Source organism: Nuphar pumila, chromosome 13, assembly GCF_984573655.1.
Source record: "Nuphar pumila chromosome 13, dmNupPumi1.hap1.1, whole genome shotgun sequence".
In the NCBI taxonomy this organism is placed as follows: domain Eukaryota; kingdom Viridiplantae; phylum Streptophyta; class Magnoliopsida; order Nymphaeales; family Nymphaeaceae; genus Nuphar; species Nuphar pumila.
This window is the reverse complement of record NC_143261.1, coordinates 76,025,457-76,050,427: the sequence shown is the minus strand read 5'-3', so window position 1 is coordinate 76,050,427 and position 24,971 is coordinate 76,025,457. Positions and strand designations below refer to the sequence as shown.

The following is a 24,971-nucleotide window of genomic DNA, read 5'->3' as shown; positions in this document are numbered from 1 at the left end:
CATGGTACGGGTCAAACCCGACCCATTGACGCCACTAGAAGAATCCATTAATTCCTAGAATTGGTGGCAATTACCAAATCCAGTGAGACCATTTCACCCCCTTTCTCTTTCCACAAACTACCTTTTCAATCAAACGTCATTTTCCTAAACCACCACCACCATGGTAGATTTACCAAATTTTAACCCAAATCCTCCACTACCCATCCCAGCTACCAACTCTTAAACAGACCCATTTGAGATATGACGTTGCTATTTAGTTTACTCATTATGTTGGTCAAATGATCAGCTAAAAATTAATACAAGATGACAACCATGTGCTTTGATTAAAATTTTATTTTACTAATATGATTGAAAATTATATGTATGTGACCTTTTTTATAACAAGAAACCCTCACCAAAGCCAGAAAAACCCTCCCACGACAACCCTGCCTTACGTATGTAACTTGATGAGGAGCTAATAGGCAGTGGTGTCAACGGGTCAGGTTTACCTGGACCAAACCCTATAGTGTCCGGGTATGGTGACAAATAAGAAGACCCGATTAGGACCCAGGTCTGGACCCGAACCCGGGTAGAGTTTATGAAATTTTATACCAGATCTGGACCCAACCCGCGATTTCGATTAAGACCCATAATTTTTCAATGTGAAAATGATAAAAAATATTAATACTATTTTACCGGGTATGATCCGAATCTGGTTCATGTAGTTCTTATCAGGTTTGGGTATGATTTCTCTTATAGTATACTCGATTAGACCTCCATTTCCAGACCCGATACCATACCCAAAAATCTGGTTCCACCTGAGTCCGAACCAAACCCGACCCGTTGACACCTCTACTAATATAACATGGTGTGGGCCATATTTCTGTATCAAACACAAAAGAATTGCTGCCCAATCAGTATCTGTAGGCTTCCACATGTAGGACGGACCTGTACGGGCCACTGTTGTATTGGCTCAGGCTTACTGATTGGTCCAGTGACCGTTCTATTCCTGGCATCCTGCAGCATTGTAGATTTGCTCCATCAGTTATCCACCAGCAGATGATTCACCAAGCCTGAACATGGTGTAATCACGGAAATGTCTGTTTAAGTCAGTCCAGGTAGGGATGCAAATAGGTCCGATCCAAGATGGAGGTTTCACAATTTTTGGCTGCTCCTGATCCGACTCCTCATGAATCCGACCCGTTTGCATCCCTGAGTCCAGCTAGGCTATCAAACATCTCAAAATGGCTTCAAGGACTAATTATGGGCAGTAACATGATCGGGCTTTTACCAACCGGGGCCTCGACTTGTTTGGCAGGAGCAGTTAGTGCACATCACCTTGTGTTGGGACGTTGCAAGTTCGAATCCCTATGGTATATGGTTGTATAACTGGCAGGGGTCTGCCTAACCCCAGCTTTCTCTGTCGATAAAAAAAACATGATCGGGCTTTTCGATGGTCCAGGCGCATAAGGCAGGGTGGTCATGAACCCACTTGAGGTTTACTTTGCAAAGGGCGAGCCCATTGTTGTCAGTATAATTTCAAATATGCAGATTCATATTGTATTGGCTCAAAATCAATTTGCAATTTAATTTTCAAAAAGGGTTTGAAATATTTTAATATGTTGGACAATTCAGCTCGGTTTGGTTCACGGTTTGGATAGGCAGATTCTTTGAATCATTTTGAAAATCGATTCAAGCCCAATGCATAAAAACCCAACCTCGAAATTGAGCTGGCTAACAGGAACTGCTGCATGTTGGTACGAGTCTATTACTCAGGCCCACACACAGAGAAAAATGGTCGAGCTTTGGCTGACAGATAGCAACCTGATTCAAAACCATGCTGACCTACTTAACCAATTACTCAAAGCTTACACACTTGCAGTTCACACCACCTGTCTCTGCTCGCATTACAGCTAAACAAGAGGTGGAGCACACATGAAAGAGAGAGAGAGAGGATGTCAAATGAACCAGATTTTATCCGATATCATACTGAATTTCATTCTGTTTAGTTGCATTTGGTAAGCCAAAACAATATCCGCTTTGTAATCAGGTGCGGATATGATTTCCATTTTTTGCTATTGAATTTGAAGAATATCCTAATCTGTTTATATGCAAAAAAAATCAGTTCTGGTATGAACTTGTCACCATCTCTGAATTCAAATCCATTTAGCTAACATGGGATTAGTCGAATATGGTATTGGTTTAATCCAAACCGTTTACATCCCAATATATATATATATATATATATATAGATAGATAGAGAGAGAGAGAGAGAGAGAGAGAGATCCTCTGTTCTCACGTGTGAGGTCTCACGCCCATCGTAGGGGTCACGAGCCTATTGAAGAAAAGGTGAAAGAAAGAGAACAAAAGGGGAATGAGAGAGACAATGTCCTCTAAAGCAGACCAACTCTGTCAAAAACTTAACCCCCCACTTATTCTACTCTCTTGACTTTACCCTCTCCACCGGTGACAGCTTTTCCTTTCCATTATCAAAGCCACCCCCAGTTGTATATGCCAACCAAATGGACCTTCCTATCCTTCACACCACTCTGATCAAAGTCCCATGTCTCTGTCTTCTCTGTAACATTACTACCATCCAAGCAAAGTTTGATATCATTCTCAATATTTTCAACCCTTTCAACCTTTAAAAATAAGCTCTCTTAGATCACTATCTTCCTACGTGATTAATGATTATATTATAATATATAAAATGTCCAAGAAATCACCCAACGTAATTATCAAAGACAGGGATATGCAGGCCATTTTTGAGGTAGGCATGGGGGGTGATTAGGACGGCTAGCCTTTGCCTGGCTTTCCATGTGAAACAAAAAAGCAGATACTTGGAATAATCAAAATGGGGACTTTGACTTTGAATTATAAAAGGGCACGCTGCTTGGTGCAGCTTGAACACCAACATTTATCAAAATGCTCTCACCTTCTTAGTCAATGACACCTCCACCTAAGGGATGCAAACGGGTGGGATCTAAGACAAGTAAATACATGGGAGAGTCGGATCCGATCTCATTCCAAACAGCTAAAAATTGGAAAACCTCCATCTTGAATCCGTCCCATTTGCATCCCAACCCCCAAGTTTTGATAAAGAATAGATCAAGAAACATAACAAGATGATGACAAACAATGACAGGCTTCATTCAGCTGATCAGGCCTACTCTATGAGCCATGTGACTGTCCATGCAGGCTGAGGCAGGCAAGAATGCTCAGGAAATGAGCCGTGCAAGAGAAGGAGGTGGGGGGGGGGGGTGGATTTTTTCATGGGAACAACATCTAAGAATAGGTCTCTACAGTTTTCATGGACCACCTGCAGTGCCACTTGGGTGGTGGTGGTGTTGGCAGCTATGGTCACGGACACTTATCAGTCATGAATGAACACCAAAGATGATGATCCACATAGCCTTGTTTTTTAGCTTCACCTGACATCGCACACCCTATGCAGTGCAGTACAGTACCTCTAGGCTTGAAAGCATTCAACAGACTTGGATTCCATCTCCCAATAATTAACCTTCCCTTTCATGATCCCCCAACTTGCCTGGTACTGCTGCTACTGTGGGAGGATTCTGTAAAAGAGCACAAACACACCACATGGACAAAAAATGTAACGTGGTTCGGCAGAATCAGTGCTTACGTCCACAGAAAAATCGGCTTTTTTTTCAGATGATCTGAGAGCCTTGCATAATATTTTATTTAAAAATAGAGAAGCTCTTCAATTAGAGGAGTCTTATGAGATACACTATTTTCCTTGAGAATCCTCGTTACAACATGTTTCAAACTCCTTGATGACTTTGAACTGTTGTTCAGCCTTATCTCGGAGAGTTCCGGAAGATTGATCAACATGGGACTTTTGAAAGAGTCTTCTGAAAGCTCGATCAGTTTCAGTTTGGGACTTTTGAAAGAGTCCATGTCCAACGTGTCCTCTAACACTATGAACCAAGCAGAACCATGTCAAAATGGCTTTGCTCAAACACACATGGGGATGCTTATCATATTCATATATTGACGGTTTTGTTGATATGGAAGGCAAGGAGAGAGAGAGAGGGGGTCAAGTCCGTCCGAAGGGGGAGGGTTAGTGTCATATGAGGTAATTGCGACACATCAAAGTGGAGCGGATCGGACCCACGAGTTGTTGCGTTAATTTCGGGCCGTTTGTCTCCCGTGCCTAGAAAATAAAAAATCCCCAGTTTCTCTCTCTCTCCTCTCTCTCTCTCTCTCTCTCTCTGCGTGTGAATTCAAGCGGGGTGGTGAGGTGAGGGGCCCTCACCACCCTTGGGCCGTCCTCCGCGTTTCTTCTTTCCTCCCTTAAAATTCTGCTCTCCCCTTTTCCTTTCCTTCCTCGATCAGTCATCCTCCCTCTCATTCCCATCCTAAGCCCACACCTACTCCCAGCTTTCATTCACTTCTTCATCTCTCTCCAACCAACACCAACATTAATTTTTTGCTTGAATTCTTCAATCAACACGAATCTGAACTTTCTTCCTTTTCTTCCTGTAATTAAGATCAATCAAATCCAACTTGGTTGTCTTCTGCACCCATGCCTCTTTGATGGCTGCATTGCAATAAGAGAGAGAGAGAGAGAGAGAGAGAGAGAGAGAGAGAGAGAGAGAGAGAGAGAGAGAGAGAGAGAGAGATGGGTTGCATAGCGTCGAAGCAGGTGTCGGTGACGCCTGCATGGGATTACTCCGGCGCGTTCAGGAGCCAGGGGTCCTCGTCGGGGATCTTGCCTTCGTCGTCTTCTTCGCTCAGGAATCGGAGCCAGAACAGGGGCAGCGGCAAGGACTCGGGGGAGGAGGCGAAGAAGTACAAGAAGAAGCGGTTCGAGGGGTCGGATCCGTGGGTGGTGGGTGCTGGCGGTGGCGTCGGGGAGGATTCCGGGAGGAGCACCGCCTCCGCGTCACTGGCGGCCGAGCCCCTCGGTAACAACTCCTCCCACTCGAACCAATCCGTCAGCTTCCGGCTGGGCAACATGAGCAGGTACGTTGAGGGAGAGCAGGTCGCTGCGGGCTGGCCCGCCTGGCTCAGCGCCGTCGCTGGGGAGGCCATCCAGGGGTGGATCCCTCTCAAGGCCGACTCCTTCGAGAAGCTCGAGAAGGTGAATTCCCTCTCCCTACCTACCATCTCCTCAAGAATTTCCCTTTTCACAGTTTTAGTTTTCCCCTTTTTCTTAAAAGAGTTTTTTTTTGCTTGAGGGAATCAGTGAAACACGATGGGTAATGGATGAACGGTTGGATTGATGTTTTTTTTTTCCGGTTCAAAATTGCTTGTGATGGGAAAAAAAGGGAAAAGAGAGATCTGCAATGGGTGCGAATGGAATAATTGAAATGTGGTTGATTGATAGTCACTATCTTATTTTCAACAATGGTAGGAAGAATGATGGTACGAGAGTGAACACCATTAGCATGATTATCGTTCTCATTTTGTAAGAAAATGAAGTTGGGATTTCTTCCTCATTTGGTCTAAATCTTTTTCCCTTTACAATGTAATTTACATGTTTCTTTCTCTCCTTTTAATCGTGACCATTTGCGGGTTAGAATCTCTCTCTCTCTCTCTCAAGGGAACCATCATTTATTTTAAGCTATGGATGGGCTGATTATTATTGATTTCAAAAGATGTGCAAGATTCCTTTTTTCTTTTGTTTTCTTATGATACCATTAGGTGACAAATATCATCATCATTGGTTGTTGGTTAACTTAATTTCTGAAACATTTTTAGGAGAACAATCAAAGGAACTATTAGCTTCGATCTTCTATACTTTGGTGAAAGCCATTATAACTAAAGTTTCTTGTAGAGTTTCAAATTGATTGAAAATTTATGGCCTTAGAATAGTAAAATGTCTACAAGGCATTTGTTTTCCTGCTCAATTTTTTTGTGAGTTAACAAAATTATGTATTGTACACTGCATTTTGTTTAATTAATCAATTGAGATTTATGGCGCGACTATTATTACGGATAAGCTTCCTGGGCATGTTTTTGATAGTTCTGCAGCAACCTTCGTATTAAAGAACTACTAATGCTCATAATGGAGGGTAACTACGTGATAACTTTATGAATATTGGGAAGATAGCAAAGTGGTGAAATTCATGCCTAAGCCCTTATCACTGGTCACCATTTGTTCTTTACTGGAGGCGGCTAAATGCACTGCCATTAGCTTCACTTTCCCTACTTCATATTGTTATATCTGTGCCTTTCTCATTCTTGGATTTTGTTATTGATGGATGATGATATAGCATACGTGAAAGCAAGCTATCCTTTGCTTTAGTGATTACCATCAATGGTGGTGGTCACTATTGCGTCAAGCATTGAAGTTAAGGAGGTTAGAGAGGAGAAGAAAAAGTGGAGATCTTATCATACATGAATGCCTTTTTGAACCATTTATAACAGTTGCCTATTCTTCTTTTTTTTGGCCTTTGATTTTCCTGCAATCATGCTAATACCATAAAATTATTTGATCTGACTATTCAAGACCATTTATGGTGTTTGATATTCTACACACCTATAATTTCCTTTTAATATTTGCTTAGATATTGAAGGTTTAATGGTACTTTTGGAAAAGTTTAATGTGGTGATTGTGGCGTATGATATTTATACTGGTTCTACTGAAGAGTGCTAATACACAACATAGGGCAGTTTTAGCTGGACAGGGAGGGATAGATTTTGCATAGTATGAATAAATTCTCAAATAAATTCTTTTAGCAAATTATATCCGACTTCATTGTATGAGACTCCTTTGATGAAACTGATGCTTTATTTCATGCAATTACTAAGATCAGCTGATGGTTGCTTAGTTGCACCTTCTCAAATTAGAATCCTTCACCCGGGGCTTTGTATGCACTCCAATTGCAAGGTCTTCTTCCTTTCAATTTGGTTTCTTAAACCTCCTAAATCGTCGAATTAGATGTCAGCTGCTGCAGTTATGATTTCACAGCAGCTTAGCTGCTTGTTTGTCTTTTGATTGGACAGAAGTGATGTGCTTTCTATGATTATCATGCCAATTTTGTGCAACATTTGTTCATATATTTTCTTGTGTTACATGTCTTGCATCAATACTTCATCTGGTCCATTATTTGTGTATCTATTTGATAGGTTGGCCAAGGAACTTACAGCAGTGTGTTTAGAGCCCGTGACCTTGACACTGGGAGAACAGTTGCTTTGAAGAAAGTGCGTTTTGACAACTTTGAGCCCGAGAGTGTGCGGTTTATGGCACGAGAAATTCAGATTTTGCGTAGGCTTGACCATCCAAATATTGTTAAGTTGGAGGGCTTGATCACTTCTCGTTTATCCTGTAGTTTGTATCTAGTGTTTGAATATATGGAGCATGACCTTGCTGGCCTATCATCATGCCCTACCATCAATTTCAGTGAATCACAGGTCAGTTAATTATAAAAGCTACCACTGTTTGTGTTTTTGCTGTTGTAACAAAAAAGTTAAAACAATGATACAAGTAAATAGAGTTAAGTGTTTAGTTTTCTTATGCTGTAGGTTAAGTGCTACATGAACCAATTACTATCTGGACTTGAACACTGCCACTCTCGTGGCATCATGCATCGTGACATCAAGGGTGCAAACCTTTTAGTTAACAATGAAGGAATTCTGAAATTGGCTGATTTTGGTCTCGCAAATTACTATATTCCAAGCCAGAGGCACCCACTAACCAGCCGTGTGGTGACTCTGTGGTACCGCCCTCCAGAACTCTTGCTTGGGTCCACAGATTATGGAGCAACTGTGGACTTGTGGAGTGTGGGTTGCGTCTTTGCAGAAATGCTTCTTAGGAAACCCCTCCTACAAGGAAGAACTGAGGTAATCAGTTATTTCCAGTATTCTATATTAATATCATGTGTTTAATTCTTTGGTTTTTAGTTTCAGCAATTTCTTTCTTATCAGTCTTTTCTTCAATTAAGTAAGCATGAACTTTTATCTTAATGATTTGATTTGTTTTCATCAATTTTTTCCATGTTATAACTCTGATGTAAGGTACGCAAGAACGTTATAACTTTTTTATTTGTTAATTTTTCCTTATTTTTTGTGACTCACACTATGCTAGTGTATATGTTCTTATCTTTAAATAAGAAGAATGAAAAATCGCCTACATGGTTTCCCTTTTCCATCTTTCCAGTTATTGCAAGTATGCTCTTGATGGTCTATGATTGTTGTAAAGATCAGTGTGTTGCTTGACTGTGGTGTAAGTTTTATACCATAAATCATTAATTATATGGATATCTTCCATTGTTTCTGAAAACTTTTCTGTTGTTAAATGTCAAGCAAGCTTGTACACTGACCTACCAGAAGTAAGAAACTTGATTTCCGCAAAAGTTGGTGCATGAAAGTTAGTGTTATCCATTAGATTTTTTTAATTTATCCGGATTAGTGCAGCATCATTTAGCTGAAGCTTGTGCTTTTCTTCATCCAACTAGAATTTAATGAGTTCTGGTTTCTTTTGAATTGCAGGTAGAACAACTTCACAAAATTTTTAAACTTTGTGGCTCACCACCTGATGAATATTGGAAGAAGTCCAAACTGCCCCATGCAACTATATTCAAACCCCAGCAGCCTTATGAGGGTTGCCTTCAGGAAACCCTTAAAGATATTCCAGAGTTTGCTTTAAGTTTGATAAGAACTCTACTTTCTGTTGAACCTTATAAACGCGGCACTGCCTCCACTGCTCTTGCATCAGAGGTGAAACTTATGTTTCCATTTGTTTAGCTTACTAATGATTTAATCTTTAGTCCACGGGTATTATACGTTGTTCCATGGGGAGCCTGATTGGTAATTTTGCATGGATTATTTTCTGCATATCTCAATGCTAGTGATATCTCTCCAGATTCTTGTGACAAAGATAAGATAAACATAAAAAGTGCAAATGAATAACAAAAAAACAGTTATCTTTTCCTTTTATTCCCTATTTTCGTTGTTAAATTATCCCCTAGGCATTCTTGCTGCTTCTTTCATGGAGATTCTCCACCCTGTAGACATTTAGGTTGCAAACTTTCAGGAAAATGATTCTTTGTTCTTTCTAGTGGGAATATATGTGTCTGGCAATCTTCAAAATCAATGTCCACTCATGTGGTTGAATGCATTTTGCTGTTGTCATTCCGAGAATGGACCTTTTATATGTATTCTAGATACTGGGGCAGGAATCCTTGTTAAAAAATTTCTGGTGCTTATTGTTTGATCTTTGTGATTCATGGACTTCAGAGATCCGAAATTACTTCACATGCTTAGTGAGTTTGTGTGTTTTTCAGTCTATTAATTCATGGTAAATCTATGTGAGAACTATAGATGCACCTACATCATTTAACACTTTGATAACTGCACAGGCTTTGGTTCTTTGAATACATTATTTGCTCAAATTGTGCAACATGTAAATACAACTTTCAACTTGGTGATTTCAGATATATTTAATAATTACTTCCCATCCTCTTATAGCTCTTTATATGGGGTATGGGCCATTCAAGTTACCTTTAATTGTTATTGGGATAGGTAATTTCTTGTGGATCCATCTCTTAAGAACAGAGCATGATGATTTTTCATCATCCAGTCCATGCAACAATCAAAAGAATGAAAAAGGTTCATATAAAATCCATGTGCAATCTAGGAAACTATATGTGCAATCTAGGAAACTATATTGGTTCATATAAATGTTAAATAAACAAGTATGCTTACATCGATCATGATCAAGTCCCTTTTGGATAGTCTCATACCTTTGACTGGTGCAAATATTTTCTTTTATTCTTATGCACAAAGGATTTACTTACTAATAAAGTCTGACCTCGATTATTAGTTTTCTGGTTAGCTGTATGTTTCTTCATCTAGCAAGTCAGCATGACATTTATTTGAATGAAAATTGATAAACTGTTGAAGAAGTAGGTGTAACTGTTCAGAGTGTGGCCTTTTTTCAAATTTATGTGCTTGTATATTGGCTCATGATTTTATTTTGTGATGTCTGCTGAAGCACTTGTGTACTACTCTTTAAGATTGCAGTTACCAATTAACTTTTTGCTTGCAAGCAGTACTTCAAAACAAAACCTTATGCATGTGATCCATCAAGCTTGCCAAAGTACCCACCAAATAAGGAGATTGATGCTAAAATTCGGGAGGATGATGCACGGAGGTGAGAACTTTGACACATGTTTTCTCTTTTATTGATACTCTTTAGAAATTACGATGTTGAGTTTTAAAACTCATTGAACATTTTTGACGTGTCAATTTTGTTAAATGGGTCTCTTTCTTTTGCTATTATCTCTTAGGCCTTGTTTGTTTCATGCAACTTACATGGGAAAGTGCTGAGCTGACAATCCTGATGTAATCCTTTCCCACCGTGAATGAAACAAACATCAGATCATCATGGTGGAAAAGGGCCATGCTGGCACAAGTGGGCCCCAGATTTTCCTACCACCTACCACTTTTTATGTTTCAATCCTTTCATATCTCCCCCCACCCCATGAAAGCTTTTACATGAGAAGGCTGAGCTGGCAGTATTTTTTAGAAATTTGTGCCATTTCCCATGAAAAGCCTTTCCATTACATGGGAATGAAACAAACGAGGCCTTAAAGAATTTATCTTGAAATGTTGTTCTTTCACTTTCGGACTATTTTACATCTGCTAAACCCAACTTGTTGGTGTAAAAGTATCTTTAACAAGATACTTTAGTTGATAACGCAATAACTTTGAGAATAAATGTGCGAACATACACACAACAAGAACACTTGGAACACTTGTGCACACGAGCACAACACACGGAATCACAAATGTGCAATTGCACTCATAAGATTCATAAACCACTAAAAGGTTGGGCTATAATCCCCAAACCCTTAAGAAAATACAAGAGGAGCTGCCCATATTTATAGGGCTTTTAGGAGGCATTGAGAGGGGCTCCACATAGTCGTTGGAGCCCCTCCAACGGTCACAAATGTGACCGTTGGAGGGGTCCAACGACTAGTGGGTTGGGCCCCTCCCAATGCAAGTACAATGCATTAAATGAAAAAAGAAAAAGTAAAAAAGAAAAAAGGTAAAAATACAAAACCATATTCATGAAAATGAATATGTGTAAAATACCTAAACTACCCTTACCTAAACTACCCTTAGCAATATATATATTTTATATATATATAGGTAGATACATATACATATGTAATATATGTATATGTATCACCTTATATATATAAAATATATATACGAAATTACAACATATTTTAACACCCCCCCTCAAACTTAGGGCAAGATGACCGATAGTTTGCCAAGAAGGAAGTTGAATCGCGGAGCGCACAAGGCTTTAGTAAAGAAGTCTGCCAACTGATATTCGGACGTGACATAAGGAAGATCAATGACTCCTTTGAGATATGCTTCACGAACATAGTGACAGTCCATTTCGATGTGTTTAGTCCGCTCATGAAAGGTGTGATTTTTCGCAATGTAAATTGCACTCTTGTTGTCACAACAAAGCTTAGTGGGCCCTTCTATTGTAATCCCCATGTCTTCTAGCAATTGATGAATCCAAACAATCTCCATGGTAGTAGTTGCCATGACACGATATTCAGCTTCTGTGGCGGAGAGTGATACCTTTTGTTGCTTCTTGCATCTCCACGATATTAGTGAGTCACCTAAGAATACACAAAAACCAGTGGTGGAGTGACGGTTATTTGGGTCACCTTCCCAATCTGAGTCAGTATAAGCAATCAATTTTAAGTCAGAAGAAGAGGACAGAAAAACTCCCTTATTCAGAGTACCCTTTATGTATCTTACGACTCGTAAGATGACACTCATGTGAACGGATGTAGGCGTATGCTGAAACTGACTTGCAGTATGGACTGCATAGGATATATCTGGTCTGGTAATACTCAAATACATCAATGATCCTACAAGCTGTCTGTAGAGTGTAGGATCCAAAAGGGGAACCCCATCATCAATTTTCATCTTTGCTCCTACTACCGAGGAGTTTCACAAAGCTTCTCATCTGTAATACCTGACCTGTCAATAATCTCAGAAGCAAACTTAGTTTGAGATAAGAAATATCCTCTAAGAGAGTATGCTACTTCAATTCCCAAAAAATAAGTTAGAAAACCCAAGTCAGACGTTTCAAATTTCTCTTTTAAGATAGATTTTATACTTTTAACCCCGTTAGAGTCACTCCCAGTAATGAGCATGTCATCAACATACAGAAGTAAAATTATAATCCCTGCATTGGATTTTCTAACAAATAGAGCAGTGTCAGTAAAACAAGAGGAAAAACCATTCTCAATCATTACAGAGTTAAATCTATCATACCAAAGCCTTGGGGGCTTGTTTTAGGCCATAGAGTGCTTTTTGAAGTTGAAGCACCTTTCCCTTAGGAGTCTCCATTCCAGGAGGAGCATCCATATAAAGTTCTTCGCTTAAATCACCATTTAAAAAGGCATTTTTAACATCTATTTGATAGATGTTCCATTTGTTGATAGAGGCAACAGTTATAAGGCATCGGACAGTGACCATACGAGCTACATGAGCAAAAGTTTCTTCATAGTCAATACCATATTCTTGACTGTATCCTTTTGCAACCAAGCGATATTTATACCTTTCAAGGGATCCATCACTTTTAGTTTTTACTTTAAAAACCCATCTACACCCTATTGTTTTCTTGCCTTTAGGAAGATTTTGAAACTCCCAAGTTTTGGCTCTTCTCAGAGCCTCAAGTTCATTGTTCATTGCATTAATCCATTCAGGGCACTTTCGTGCTTCTTCAAAATTTCTAGGTTCTATATAGGAGTGGATGGCACTAAGGCAAGCTCTATATCTTGGTGAAAAAGAGTCATAGGAAATGAACCTAGAAGAATGCCTTCTACTTCTTTCGGTTCTACGAGGGATCACTTCATTCTGAGAGGCACTGGGACTGACATCATTATATCTGTCAAGAGCACTCCTAAAGTTGTTTTGATCTCTATGAGTATAGGTGATAGGGTCTCTAGGTAATTCTTCATCAATAGGTTGAGGAGGCAAGGAGATGTTTTCCTTGGTTTCAAAGTCATTTGGGTTACTTTGATCTGACTCATTATCACTAGTATCGTCTTTATTCAGTAAATCAAATAAAAAGGAATAATCCATATTTTCATTATGAGGGTCACAACGATCAAATCCACTAATATTTTCCAAAAAACTCACATTTCTGGAAACATACAATTTATCACTTTTGATATCATAACAACGAAACCCCTTTTGGGTTTCAGAATAGCCAAGAAAGGCACAAGGAATGGCTTTAGGAAAAAGTTTGTCATTCTTATCAGTAAGAACAAAACATTTACACCCAAAGACCCTTAACCTGCTATAATCAGGTTCTTTATCGTACAGTTTTTCAAAGAGAGAAATTTTGTTTAGATTTTTTGATGGGAGTCGGTTTATGAGATAGACAGAAGTAAGGGTTGCCTCAACCCAGAGATTTTTTGGAATGTTTTGAGAAATGAGTAAAGTCCTAGTTGTTTCAATGATATGCCGGTGCTTTCGTTCGGCTAACCCATTTTGTTGAGTGGTTTTCAGACAAGATTTTTGGTGAAGAATACCAAAATTTTCAAGATAATTTTTAAATTCATTTGAAAGGTATTCTCCTCCAGAGTCGGACCTAAAGATTTTTAAACATCCATTGAATTGATTTGAAATCATCATGTGAAAACTTTTAAAAGTTGAGAAAACTTCATGTTTATGTTTAAGAAAATAAATCCAACAAAACCTAGTGTAGTCATCCACAAAGATCACATAATATGAAAATCCTCCTTTTGACATTACCAGAGCCGGTCCCCATACATCGGAATGGACAATTTCAAAGGGTTTTGTCGTAAACATGGATCTTTGAAGAAAAGGCAAACATTTTATTTTCCCAAGAATGCATTCATTACACAAAAGTCACTTTTACAAAGATGTTTAACAAAAGGCAAATAGGAGATTTTAACAATATTGGGATGACCCAATCTCTTATGCCATACATGAATATCTTTGTTTTGGACGACGTTGCAAAATTGACTCTTGGGAACTTGAAGAAAATCTACGTAGTAGAGGTCTCCTCTTCTAGAGCCTTTCCCAATCAATCTCCCGGATGAATATCTTTGTTTTGGACGACGTTGCAAAATTGACTCTTGGGAACTTGAAGAAAATCTACGTAGTAGAGGTCTCCTTTTCTAGAGCCTTTCCCAATCAATCTCCCGGACTGACGATCCTGTATCCAACATTTATTAGAAGAGAATTTTATATCGCAACCATGGTCTGAGAGTTGGGAGACAGAAAGAAGATTTAAGTTAAGGTTTGGGATAAAGCGAATTTTTGGAACAAAGAAGTCTTGTTTTTCAAAATTACCTATTCCTTTAATCTCAAGAGATGTTCCGTCCGCGGTTGAGACAAAGGATGAAAAAGAATTTTTAGAAAAATTTGAAAGAGAGCAAGAGCTAGGGGTCATGTGAAAGGATGCCCCGGAATCTAAAAGCCAGGGGAAGAGGATGACATAGCGGCTCCGGAAGTACCTCCTTTGAGAAGAGGTTGTAATGCTTCTACAATTTGTTGAAGAGAAAGAGACTCACTTGATGAAGAAGGTCGTTCTTCAACTTGGGATGCCATAGCCGTTGCAATCAATTTCTTCCATTTAGGACACAAAGGTTTGATATGTCCGGGTTCTTTACAATAGTAGCAATTCACTTTGCTATAATCTCTTTTGCCATACCGATCATTTCCTCCTTGACCTTGATTTTTGAAATGAGGAGGTCTATAGGACTTCATGTTATTTCCCGGTCTTGACACGACATTAGCCATTTCACCATCTTCTTGAGTAGAGGAAGTAACAAGAATGCTAGAATTATTTTCGCCAATCCCCATACGGGTTTCTTCACCACTTAGCTTGGTGATAACATCTTCAAGTGAGGGAGATGTGAAGGCGGAGAGAAGAGAGGACCGAACTTGTTCAAATTCGGGTCTAAGGCCATTTAAAAAGTTGAAGAACCGATCTTCCTCAAGTTGTTTGTGCCTTAATTCGATTGCCTCTCCACTCCATTTAGGTTCAAGAATTGCGAGCTCGTCCCAAATAGAGGATAATTCGGCAAAGTACTCCCGAATGGTCATGTCATTTTGTTGGAGGGTCAAAGCCTTCTTTTGGAGAAAGTACTTGTGGGATAGATCTCTTGAGGTGTATATTTTCTCAAGATATACCCAAGCTTCGGAAGCCTTTTTAAATTTGATGATATTGGCGTTTATCTTGGTCTCAACGGATGAGAAAATCCAAGATAAGATCTTGAAGTTCTTCATTTCCCAATCATCATGTTTTTTGGAATACTCTTCAAGGGCCTTTTGTCTTTCATTCCCTTCAAGGATCTTAATATCCCCTCCTTCAATAACGGTAATTTTGGGTTCCGGTTCCGGTATGGATCCATGAATGTAACCCCAAAGCCCCTTTCCTTTAATATGGGCTTCCATATTACCGGCCCAAACATGATACTTTGAGCCATTAAGCTTAAACCCAAGAGAGAAATGGGAGTCTTTTTCACCCATTAGAGAGGAAAGAAGCCAAAGAATAATACGTACCTCAATTACTTTTCGCGTCTTCCTTGACAAGAGAGGCTCCTAAAATATTGCTCGAAGAAGGTGATCCTCTTTGATTTCAAAAAACTTGAAGGCACGCTTTTCGAGGAATGCAAGAGAGGCCGAATCGTGACTTCATGCGCAAGATTCAAAAGAAAGAAATTGCAGAGGCTTTGAAGAAAATGAAATCAAGAAGGGCAGTTGGCCCAGATGGTATACCTATCGAGGCTTGGAAATGCTTGAGAGAGAAAGGTTTAGAATGGTTGACAAATCTTTTTAACAAGATTTGGCGGACAAATAAGATGCCTAATGAGTGGAGGAAGAGTACTTTGGTGCCTCTATATAAGAATAAGGGTGATATACAAGATTGCACAAACTATCGTGGTATAAAACTCATGAGTCATACTATGAAACTTTGGGAGAGGGTGATTGAGTCTAGGTTAAGGAAGGTTGTCATGATATCGGAGAATCAATTTGGTTTTATGCCTGGAAGATCTACTATGGAAGCTATACATCTTCTTAGACAACTTATTGAGAGAAATAGAGAGAGGAACAAAGATTTGCATATGGTTTTTATTGATTTGGAGAAGGCTTACGATAGAGTACCTAGGGACGTTCTCTGGTGGACAATGATGAAGAAAGGTGTTTCTCTCAAGTACATTAGTATAATTAAAGATATGTATGAAGGAGTAGTAACCAATGTCCACACTTGTGGAGGGGTGACAACCAATTTTCCTATAACGGTTGGGTTACATCAAGGATCTGCTTTAAGCCCTTTCCTATTTGCTATAGTGATGGATGAGCTTACGAGATCAATTCAAGAAAATGTGCCGTGGTGTATGTTGTTTGCTGATGATATTGTTTTGATTGATGAGTCTAGAGTTGGGGTTAATGCTAAGTTAGAATTATGGAGACAGACATTGGAAGCAAGAGGTTTTAAGTTGAGTAAGAGTAAGATAGAATACATGGAATGTCGATTTAGTAAGCAACGAAATAGAGATGGGAGTGTAGTGAAGCTTGGTGAGCAAGAAATACCGGTGGATGATTCTTTCAAATATTTGTGATCTATCATTCAAAAGTATGGAGAAATTGATGGAGATGTAAATCATAGGATAAAGGTTGGGTGGATGAAATGGAAGAGTGCAACTGGAGTGTTGTGCGATCGTAGAATGCCATTGCGGTTGAAGGAAAAGTTTTATAGGACGACTATTAGGCCCGCTTTACTATATGGTACGGAATGTTGGGCTGCCAAGAGACATCATATTCAAAAAATGAGTGTAGCTGAGATGCGTATGTTGAGATGGATGTGTGGAAATACAATAAAAGATAAGATTCGGAACGAGGAGATACGTAAGAAGGTAGGCGTTGCACCCATTGAAAATAAGATGAGAGAGAATCGTTTACGGTGGTTTGGACATATTCGACGAAGGCCTAATGATGCTCCAGTTAGAATGATGGAGAAATGGGAAAATATATTAGTTAAAAGAGGTCGGGGTAGGCTTAGGAAGACATGGATGGAGGTGATAGGAAAGGATATGAATGCTTTGAACCTCACCGAGGACATGGCATTGGATAGAAATGAATGGAGGAGAAGGATTCATGTGAAAGACCCAGAATGATTTTCTTTGTTGGTTCATATCGCCGACCCCAATTGTTTTGGGATGAAGGCGTAGTTGTTGTTGCAAGAGAGGGCGAATCACAATTCTTCTTTTTCAACGAGGCTCTGATACCATGTAAAAGTATCTTCAACAAGATACTTTAGTTGATAACGCAATAACTTTGAGAATAAATGTGCGAACATACACACAACAAGAACACTTGGAACACTTGTGCACACAAGCACAACACACGGAATCACAAATGTGCAATTGCACTCATAAGATTCATAAACCACTAAAAGGTTGGGCTATAATCCCAAAACCCTTAAGAAAATACAAGAGGAGCTGCCCATATTTATAGGGCTTTTAGGAGGCATTGAGAGGGGCTCCACATAGTCGTTGGAGCCCCTCCAACGGTCACAAATGTGACCGTTGGAGGGGTCCAACGACTAGTGGGTTGGGCCCCTCCCAATGCAAGTACAATGCATTAAATGAAAAAAGAAAAAGTAAAAAAGAAAAAAAGGTAAAAATACAAAACCATATTCACGAAAATGAATATGTGTAAAATACCTAAACTACCCTTACCTAAACTACCCTTAGCAATATATATATTTTATATATATATAGGTAGATACATATACATATGTAATATATGTATATGTATCACCTTATATATATAAAATATATATACGAAATTACAACATATTTTAACAGTTGGCAATTGCTGGCAGCATCCTATCCTGGTATAGCCTGACATCCTCCACATCTTCAAGTCGTTGTTGACATAACAGGTGTTCCAGTCACCATTTAGAAATATACTTAGCAACTGGTTTCTAGGGCCTTTGAAATAGGTTCACCAAGTCGCCAATGTGTACCTTTCTGGTTTAGGGGGGAATTGACAAAAGAAGGCTTTCAGCATTTCCTCCCAACTCTTTATAGACTCGCTTGGGAGTCTAGTCTAGTATGCCTGCTGTGCATGATTTTGGTCAGACTGGCGGAACTGCTGCAGCATACTCCCACACGTGTCAATGAAGTGAGAGGTGTCCTGACGAATCACCAGATCCATCAAATGGTGGAACTGTATAGAAAGGCTAAAGTGTCATATGATCCAAAAGTATTTATTACCAAAAAGCTCATGAAGATATTGTTCCAGGAGGTTTTATTACTAAGATGCTACAAGGAAAGAAATATCACATCAATTATGTCGATCATTTATACCCTACATGGCTAACAGACATTTGTTGTGCTACTTTCATTCTCTCAATCCAAGTGTAATGGAATCTATCTTTTGTTATACTCCCATAATCAACACCTCTCCCTGTTACATGTTCATATTTGAGTGACGTGCTGGATTTATCCAGAAGCATTATCTCAAGCTGGAGCCTTCATAACGTTACCATTCTTTCAACTGTCAATGATTATCTGTGTCAGCAGATGGGTAGTTCTTCAGTCATGAAGCTTCATATAGTAGCATGTGTTTGATTTGACCATGAATTCCTTGTTCTCAGGAAAAAAGCCTTAGGACGAGCAATGTGTGGTTCTGATGCTACAAGAAGAACTGCAAGAGCTGCCAAAGTTTCAGATAGCATTAGCAGACTTGCTCCACAATCTCAGGTAATAACTTCACCACAATGATAAAAAGGTTGAGAAACTCTCTACACTTTTTAGGCATAGTGATTCTCCGTGAGAAATCATAAGGATGTGCATCAAGCATCACTTTTTCATGTTTAGGGCGTAAGGGATGACACTAAGGGACTCCATAGAGGAAATAGCACAAAGGCCAATGTTCAGAAGGGATTCGGTGATTCTGGCATCAATCTGCTTAAATCAACAATTGATCTCCCTGAAGAGACTTATCATAGAAAGCATGTCTCACAAGAAGACATTCCCTTCTCAGGTCCCTTGCCTGTTTCTGGATCTAGCGGTTTTGCATGGGCAAAGAGAAGGAAAGACGGCACTGCTCCACTGAAATCGTATAGGAGATCAAAATCTAAAGTTCTGAGCTCTGGTTCTTCAGACTCATCGACTGCCCAGAAACCCCAAGAGTCTTCAGAGTTGAATGACCAAGCTAATGGAAACAATTTGAGGGGATTCAGTATTGCTAAGCAGACTCTCATGAAACATAGAGGGCATTTTGGTCTTCCTGATTCATTTGATGCTTCCGATGCATACCATTCTCAGGAATTCTCTTCTGCCCTCTACCAAAAAGAAGAGATGGCATTCAAACATCACATCTTGGTAATACTCATCTTTTTCGAGTTTCTTTCTTTGTTAAAGTCATAGCCAAAATGTTTTTATTATTTTAATTCAATTCCTTACAATTGCAACGCGAATTTTCAGGGTTATCAGGATCAAGGGGACAAGGTTGATTTCTCAGGACCCATACTCTCTCACTCACCCAAAGTTGATGAGCTCCTAGAAAAGCACGAACGCCACATTCGTCAGGCAGTGCGGCGGTCATGGTTCCAAAGAGGTAGACTGGCCACCTTATATAATTTCCTTCTCTTTTTGATGCTTGAAGCAGCTCTTTCTTTTGCCATCCTGCAGAAAGACAGTATTTCTGTTCTATCTATTTCGAACTTTTTATCCCTATCTTTTCACCTCTTTTTCCCACTAGATTATTAGGAAAAAGGATACTAGCACATTCCCAAAACGAATGTTCAAAATGCTCTTTTGCAACACTCTGCAATATGACATCAACCTTTTTGGAAACGGAACCGCCAGTTTTGACAGGCTCACCATGTTGGTTAGATCAATCCATTGTGCTTTCCCTCTCAACCACCACACGTATCCAAACATGGGCTGTTTGACACAGCAATACTAATGCTTTCCTGAATTACGCAGAGTCTAATCCCTAACTTGGCCTCTAGTCCATCCCACTTCCCATCCTTCTACCTGCATGCATGTTTCCAATTTATGGCGCTCGATAATTGTTTTGATGGTGAGTTTTTTCTGTGACAGGGAGAAGACAGTGAAGAAGTGATCTGGGCTATTAGTTACATTTGCAGAAACAGAATGGTTGGCCATCATATTAGAGGGGGAAGACTCCTCTCTTTATCTGAAGCCACAGCCCATCGAGTTAAATCCAAGAGAGTGTGAAGCCTACGGCCACTCGGGAGCATGAGGGAGGAGGGGCTCCTCAAACTAAAAAAGGCCCCTGCAAAGAGCCACACATTGATCCTGTGCTGTAAGCAGGAAATAAAATTGCTCAATCAATTCTGGAAGGTAGAGATCTACAGGATGGCTCTCAAAGTGAGAGTAGGCATCCGTCCAGAATATTTTATTTTAATTTTATTTTTAAGTCCTGCCAGCTTCAAAGCATGTGCGGCTCAGGATGAGATCAAATATAGGTGCTGATGAGATCAAGCACTTCTGATTGTAACAGTTTTCACCAACCTTATATATAAGAAAGTAAAAGGGGGGAGTGCTGATCAGCACGTGATACTTGCATCCAACACTGTCCGGTCTCTCTTTCCCGGAGAGCGGATCAGGTCCAAGGAGCCTTGGACAGAACAACCATCCAAGGCACTTGGGATGCCGTTCATCATAGAGACGAACGACACCCAACACCTACCAAAAACACAGTTTTGGATGATTTGCAGCCGTCCAGTTATCTGTCATTAAGCTTATTTATTGGCTAAAATGACCATGCCTTTCAGTGAACATGGAAATCATGTAGATTGGATCCCATCATCCGAGCCTGCTAACATGGCAAGGTTTGGCTGCCTATTTGTCCATTAATATTCATTGAACCAACCTCATAGGTTGAGTCAGTCAAGATCTTTACACCCAGCCTGTGGAGGAACCATCCCATGGCTCTTTTGGTCTAGGCCATGTGAGTACCAGATAGAGTAGGAAATGACAAAATAAAGGCCGGCCTGCAAGTAGGGGTAGGCAATGGGCCGGCCCGTCATCGATGGTCAGCCCAATTCAGGCTGAGCTTGGGCCTAATTTGTAGGTCCAAGCCTGGCCACCTTTAAGGTTTTGGAATGTCATGACAAATGTACAACAAGAATAGGTAAAACAGAAAATGATGGTAATGTATGATAAAACTAAAATGCCTTACAATTTTTTAAATATGCCCGTGTCTAAATTTGTAAATGTCCAACTTTTTTTAGGACCATTTTACCCTTCACATGAGCGAACATTGTGATATATCAGTATGTTGTACAAGTATATCTAACTCTCACTAAAACGTAGATTCACATCTTTTTATTTTTGTGAAGCTCATGATGTTCGCATGACTAAATTTGCGAACTTCTTGTAACTTAAACATGTCAAAACTTTAAAAACATTCATTAAATTCGCATATATAGTTCAAAGTTTGCACACTCAAATTTGTGAATTGTTTGTAATTGAAATTTATCGAAATTTCATAAATATATTATTAATTATATATATATATATATATATATATATATATATATATATATATATATATATATATAGTATGAAGTTTGCATAACAAAATCTACGAACTTCTTAAAGCTCATTAAAACTTCGCAAATATTTCACTAAATTAGCATATATATAGTACGTAGATCACATAACTAAATTTATGATTTTTTTAATTGAAACCTATCGAAACTTCACAAATATCTCACTAAATTTGCATATATAGTATGAAGTTCGCATAGAATCGTACAATTTTTTTTAAGCAATTGATCCTCAAGGAGATTCACAAATATGTAATGATATGAGCATATAACACATTACGAAGTTTCATGAAGTTCGCACTCAAAACGACTCGCAAATAAGATACTAACTTCACAAATAAGATCATTGCGAATATGCTCTTTATATGCAATTTTTTAGAAATATCACAAATATTAGGGATGAATAAAATATATTTTTTTTCTTTTACAGAGTTTTGTACGATCATTAAATGCAATCCTTTGATTGTTTAAAAATTGATTATTTGCAACCCAAGGCTATTTTCGCATAAACTATGGTTTTTTAATAGTCTCCAACCAGTGGTCCCCAACGTGCTTCCCCTTGACAACAAATTTTGGCCACTATTATCAACATCTTTTTCTAGCAAGTTATTGGTGGCAGTTTATCGTCGAGTTTTTCAGAATCATCGACAACAAGTTTTTTCGGTAAGCACATGTTTAATAACTGAAGTAATTAGTTTTTTGAAACAACGAATTCAATCCGTTATTTTTTTGAAACATTGGCATGAGTTAGTTATTTTATGAAAGAATTGTATGGTTTTCAAGTTATCTTTCCATGTTCAATAGTTTATTATATTTTTTTTGTTAATGAAATCATTTGCATGTGAGTGTTTGTTTGTCTAACTTGTTCCTGAACGATTTATGTGCCTCTATTATCCAATTTGGTTATTTATATGTTGTGTATCTTATATTATAATCATGATTATGAAACATTGTTTGTTTTTTTATTATTTTCACAATGATTCGAGTTTCTACATTGTCAATAGACTTTTTTTTTTTTGCAATGCTCTTTAAATAGCCTATGTCATATCTTTGTTGCCCACCTATTTACCTATATTCTCCATCACCCATATCATCTGCTAGTGTTGGAACATTGCAGAAAATGCCAAATAAGAAAAGTTATGATCTCGATGATACTTTATACTATAAAGTACGAAGTAGGGTTGACACATGGATAACAAAGGTAACTGAGTCATAAACAAAAGCTTGATTGTCTAACATTTAAAAAAAAAATACGTCACTAATTTGAAACCCCAAAAACTACGCTTAAATAAACAATAACGAACAATTTCATCATGACCTAAATTTAAGGCAAAATCCGCAAAAAAAGGTTGACGAGTTTGTGGCTACGTTCATGTCTCTCATCCCGCAAGCATCTAAGAAGGAAGAGGGAGACTCAGTGGTAAAGACGTTTGACTCATTGCTTCACTTTGAGGTTGTTGCTAACCTTAACGCCTGGATAGAAGAAGCTGGAGACATAGTCACCTGCAGTGGTAGTGTCGAGGGTTTTTTGGCTAGATCAGATGCTCAACCAAAGGTTGAGGTTGCAATGGAGACTACACAAGAAGATGCTTAGGGGGATGTGAAGGGATCATAGAAGCATCCTTAGTGTGATGCTCCAAAATTTTTAACCCAAAATTTTTCCAAAAAATTCATTTTTTTTCTTTTGGTTTCTGCACAACAAAAAAAGGGGTGTTTTCACCTTTGGGGGTTAGGCGACTCCGAGCAAGTCACATGTGAGAAAAAGTTATTAACGAAAAGACAAAAATATTCAAAAGCCAAAACCACTTATAATTATATCGAAATTCAAAATACACTTAGGGTCAAAACAATATATAAACAAAATATCCTAAGTTGACCCGAGATCCTCTCGAAGTCTGGTTCAAGAGGCTGCCACTGTCTTGCGCCATCCACTGTCTCAAAGTTAATCACCTGAAATTTCCTTTAAAAGGTTAGACTTGTGAAAGCTTGGCAGGTAATTATACAAATTCTAGGTAAATACATAATAGTTTAATTCATAGCATAATTTAAAGCATGATTATAGTGAAAGCATGAGTATAATTAAAGCATGAATATAATGTAAATCAGGTATCGTTTTTCATCAACCAGGTATTAATAATAATAATCAGTGTGAGCAAGAAGGTATTTGTTTCAATATTTAACCTCCTGTGGGTACTTAGAGGGGCAATTTCGAGATAGGATCGAGAACGTAAATGACTTATTATTCTATGTTTTAGTAACCCATGCCTGCCACAAAAGTCACAAGGGACGATATAATGACCAAGAGAGCTTTCATTAAGGCGTGTTTTAGTAAGAATGCACCCTAACCTTCTGTAGAAGTATGAAAACTACTAACCTAAGAAAATTTTGTGGTAGATCTGGTCCCCTACCTGATGTCAAGTTATTGCCACTTAAGGAGCATGTTTCATTGATAATAATGTCCATCAGAGGTGTACTACTTACCCTCTCCAAAGTAAGCATAGTTCTGAATGGGTAACAAAAATGTCTTTATTAAGAGGGATTTATCATTGTATATGCCTCCTATAGGCATCCAGAGCTCGATTGCCTACACACCCTTTCTGGGTAGCCAAAATTTTTATGATATATGTACTCACCCATTCAGTAATTACTGTGGCACTATTAGTACTTACAAGCACTTCGCCTGTGAAAGCGGATCCTTTTAAGTATGTGCATATGCATGCATCATTTATTCATAATTGCTTTGGCATTATAAGCACTTATGAGCACTTCACATATGAAGGTGAATCCAAGTATCACATGCATCATGCATATGAGTGGATATCACAAAGTACAGATGACATGCTACACAATATGATATTCAATTTATATTAATGTGGTTTATTTGAACCTTACTTTGTCTTGAGCCAAACTTATGTTCGCACATCAAAATTTTTGGGCTTTACATATTTACATATTCTTATGGCCCATAGGGTTTCACAAACCCTAGCTTGATGGATGATCTAGTCATTTATGCGAGCATGAAATAATATGTGCGAAACTTGTAAATGATTGCATGCAAGTACAAAATATTACATGAGAATTCATGATTTTATATAAGCTATTGCATGTGTGCATGAAGTAAGACATACAAGTCATTATACTTGATTTTTAGAAAAAGAACATGATGAACTAATATTTTCATTCACCTGAAATATCCAAAAATGAAGTCAAATAGGTATGAGTCAACTCTTACCAAATGTGAGTCGACCCTTACCAAACAAAGACACTTACCAAAGTTAGGACTTGATCCTTGCAATGCAGGAGTCGACCCTGAGGTCTTAAGAGTTGACCCTAGGATGGCATGAATCTACCCTATCCAACATCCGAACCCAATCATAGCATGGATCAACTCACTTAGCCAAGGGTAGACCCTTGCTATGCT

At 38.7% G+C, this 24,971-nt stretch overlaps 1 protein-coding gene across 1 annotated transcript; it reads left to right on the top strand.

The window, feature by feature from the left end:
* Positions 1-4,322: 4,322 nt before the first annotated feature.
* On the top strand, positions 4,323-20,548 carry LOC149818762 (protein IMPAIRED IN BABA-INDUCED STERILITY 1-like). Its single transcript, XM_089984396.1, has 9 exons — positions 4,323-5,083; positions 7,075-7,359; positions 7,471-7,788; positions 8,437-8,664; positions 9,999-10,099; positions 18,623-18,728; positions 18,846-19,352; positions 19,455-19,587; positions 20,076-20,548. The coding sequence occupies exons 1-9, from the start codon at positions 4,622-4,624 to the stop codon at positions 20,087-20,089; spliced, it is 2,154 nt and encodes a 717-aa protein (XP_089840522.1). The 5' UTR covers positions 4,323-4,621; the 3' UTR covers positions 20,090-20,548.
* The last annotated feature ends 4,423 nt before the right edge of the window (positions 20,549-24,971 follow it).